At 43.7% G+C, this 1,223-nt stretch overlaps 1 protein-coding gene across 1 annotated transcript; it reads right to left on the bottom strand.

The window, feature by feature from the left end:
• Window positions 1-939, bottom strand: OR52A1 (olfactory receptor family 52 subfamily A member 1). Its single transcript, XM_055281324.1, has one exon. It carries the CDS (start codon window positions 937-939, stop codon window positions 1-3), a length of 939 nt encoding a protein of 312 aa, XP_055137299.1.
• Between the last annotated feature and the right edge of the window lie 284 nt (window positions 940-1,223).

The raw sequence follows: 1,223 nt of genomic DNA, 5'->3' as shown, positions 1-1,223 counted from the left end.
TCATGAACAGAACATTTTCACCACATGGATGCGAATCTGTGTGGTCTTTGCACCATAGACAAGTGGATTGAGAAATGGAGGGACCAGCAAGTAAATGCTAGAAAAGAGAATATGGATATAAGGGGGGATGTGAGACCCAAACCTCTGTGTGAAGAAGGAGAAGAAGGCAAGGAGGTAGAACTGGAGGAAGACACACATGTGAGCAATGCAGGTATTGAATGCTTTAAACCTAGCCTCCTTCTGGGGCAAACGAAAAACTGTGATAAATATCTGGATGTAGGACAATGTGATGAATGTGAGGTCAAATCCTCCAACAGTGAAGGCCACAAACAAACCATAGATTTTGTTGACTTGAACATTTGCTGCCGCTAGTTTCACAATGGCCATATGCTCACAGTAGGAGTGGGAAATGACTGTTGTGTGATAAAATTGAAACCGGCACTTTATCAGTACTAGGCATGGGGCTACAAGAATAGCAGCCCTGAGTACGACCATAGTTCCTATCTGAATGACAAGCTGGTGGGTGAAGATGTTGGCATGTCTTAGTGGATAACAGATGGCCACATAACGGTCCAGGGCCATGGCCACGAGGATGCCGGACTCTATACCCTGAAATGTGTGGATGAACCACATTTGAAGCAAGCAGGAATCAGAATAGATTTCAGGCACATTAAACCAGAATATTCCAAGCATCTTGGGCATAATGCTGCTAGCAAGTGCAATGTCTGTGGCTCCTAGCATGCCTAAGAAAATGTACAAGGGCTCATGGAGACTGTGCTCAGATTTGATGATGATCAGAAGCAAGGAATTTCCAATCATAGCAATGAGATAAATGGCACAGAATGGAATCCCAATCCAGCACTGCACAGATTCTAGGCCTGGGATCCCTATTAGTGTCAACACAGAGGGCGTGTAGACTGTGATGTTGGAAATGGACATAGTGTCCTTGGGCCTCCTGATGCAAACAAAAGAAGTTTCTCAGTCAGTGTTACTGTTCCTCTTCTGCTTTCTGATTTTCTCCAAATTCATTATATTGAGTCTGTCTGATTTGGGTAGAACTCTAAAATCATCCGTCTTATTCACAGTTTTGAAAGGAAAAGATGGATTCATGGAGATACATCACTGTTTTCAGGTAGGGCATTCACAGGCACTGTGCCATAATAGGATGTTATGTGCATGGCAATCCAAATACATTAGAACCAGCAAAATCACCTGGACAGGGG

The sequence above is a fragment of the Symphalangus syndactylus genome, chromosome 6, assembly GCF_028878055.3.
Source record: "Symphalangus syndactylus isolate Jambi chromosome 6, NHGRI_mSymSyn1-v2.1_pri, whole genome shotgun sequence".
Lineage (NCBI taxonomy): Eukaryota > Metazoa > Chordata > Mammalia > Primates > Hylobatidae > Symphalangus > Symphalangus syndactylus.
This window is presented reverse-complemented; position numbering and strand designations above follow the sequence as displayed.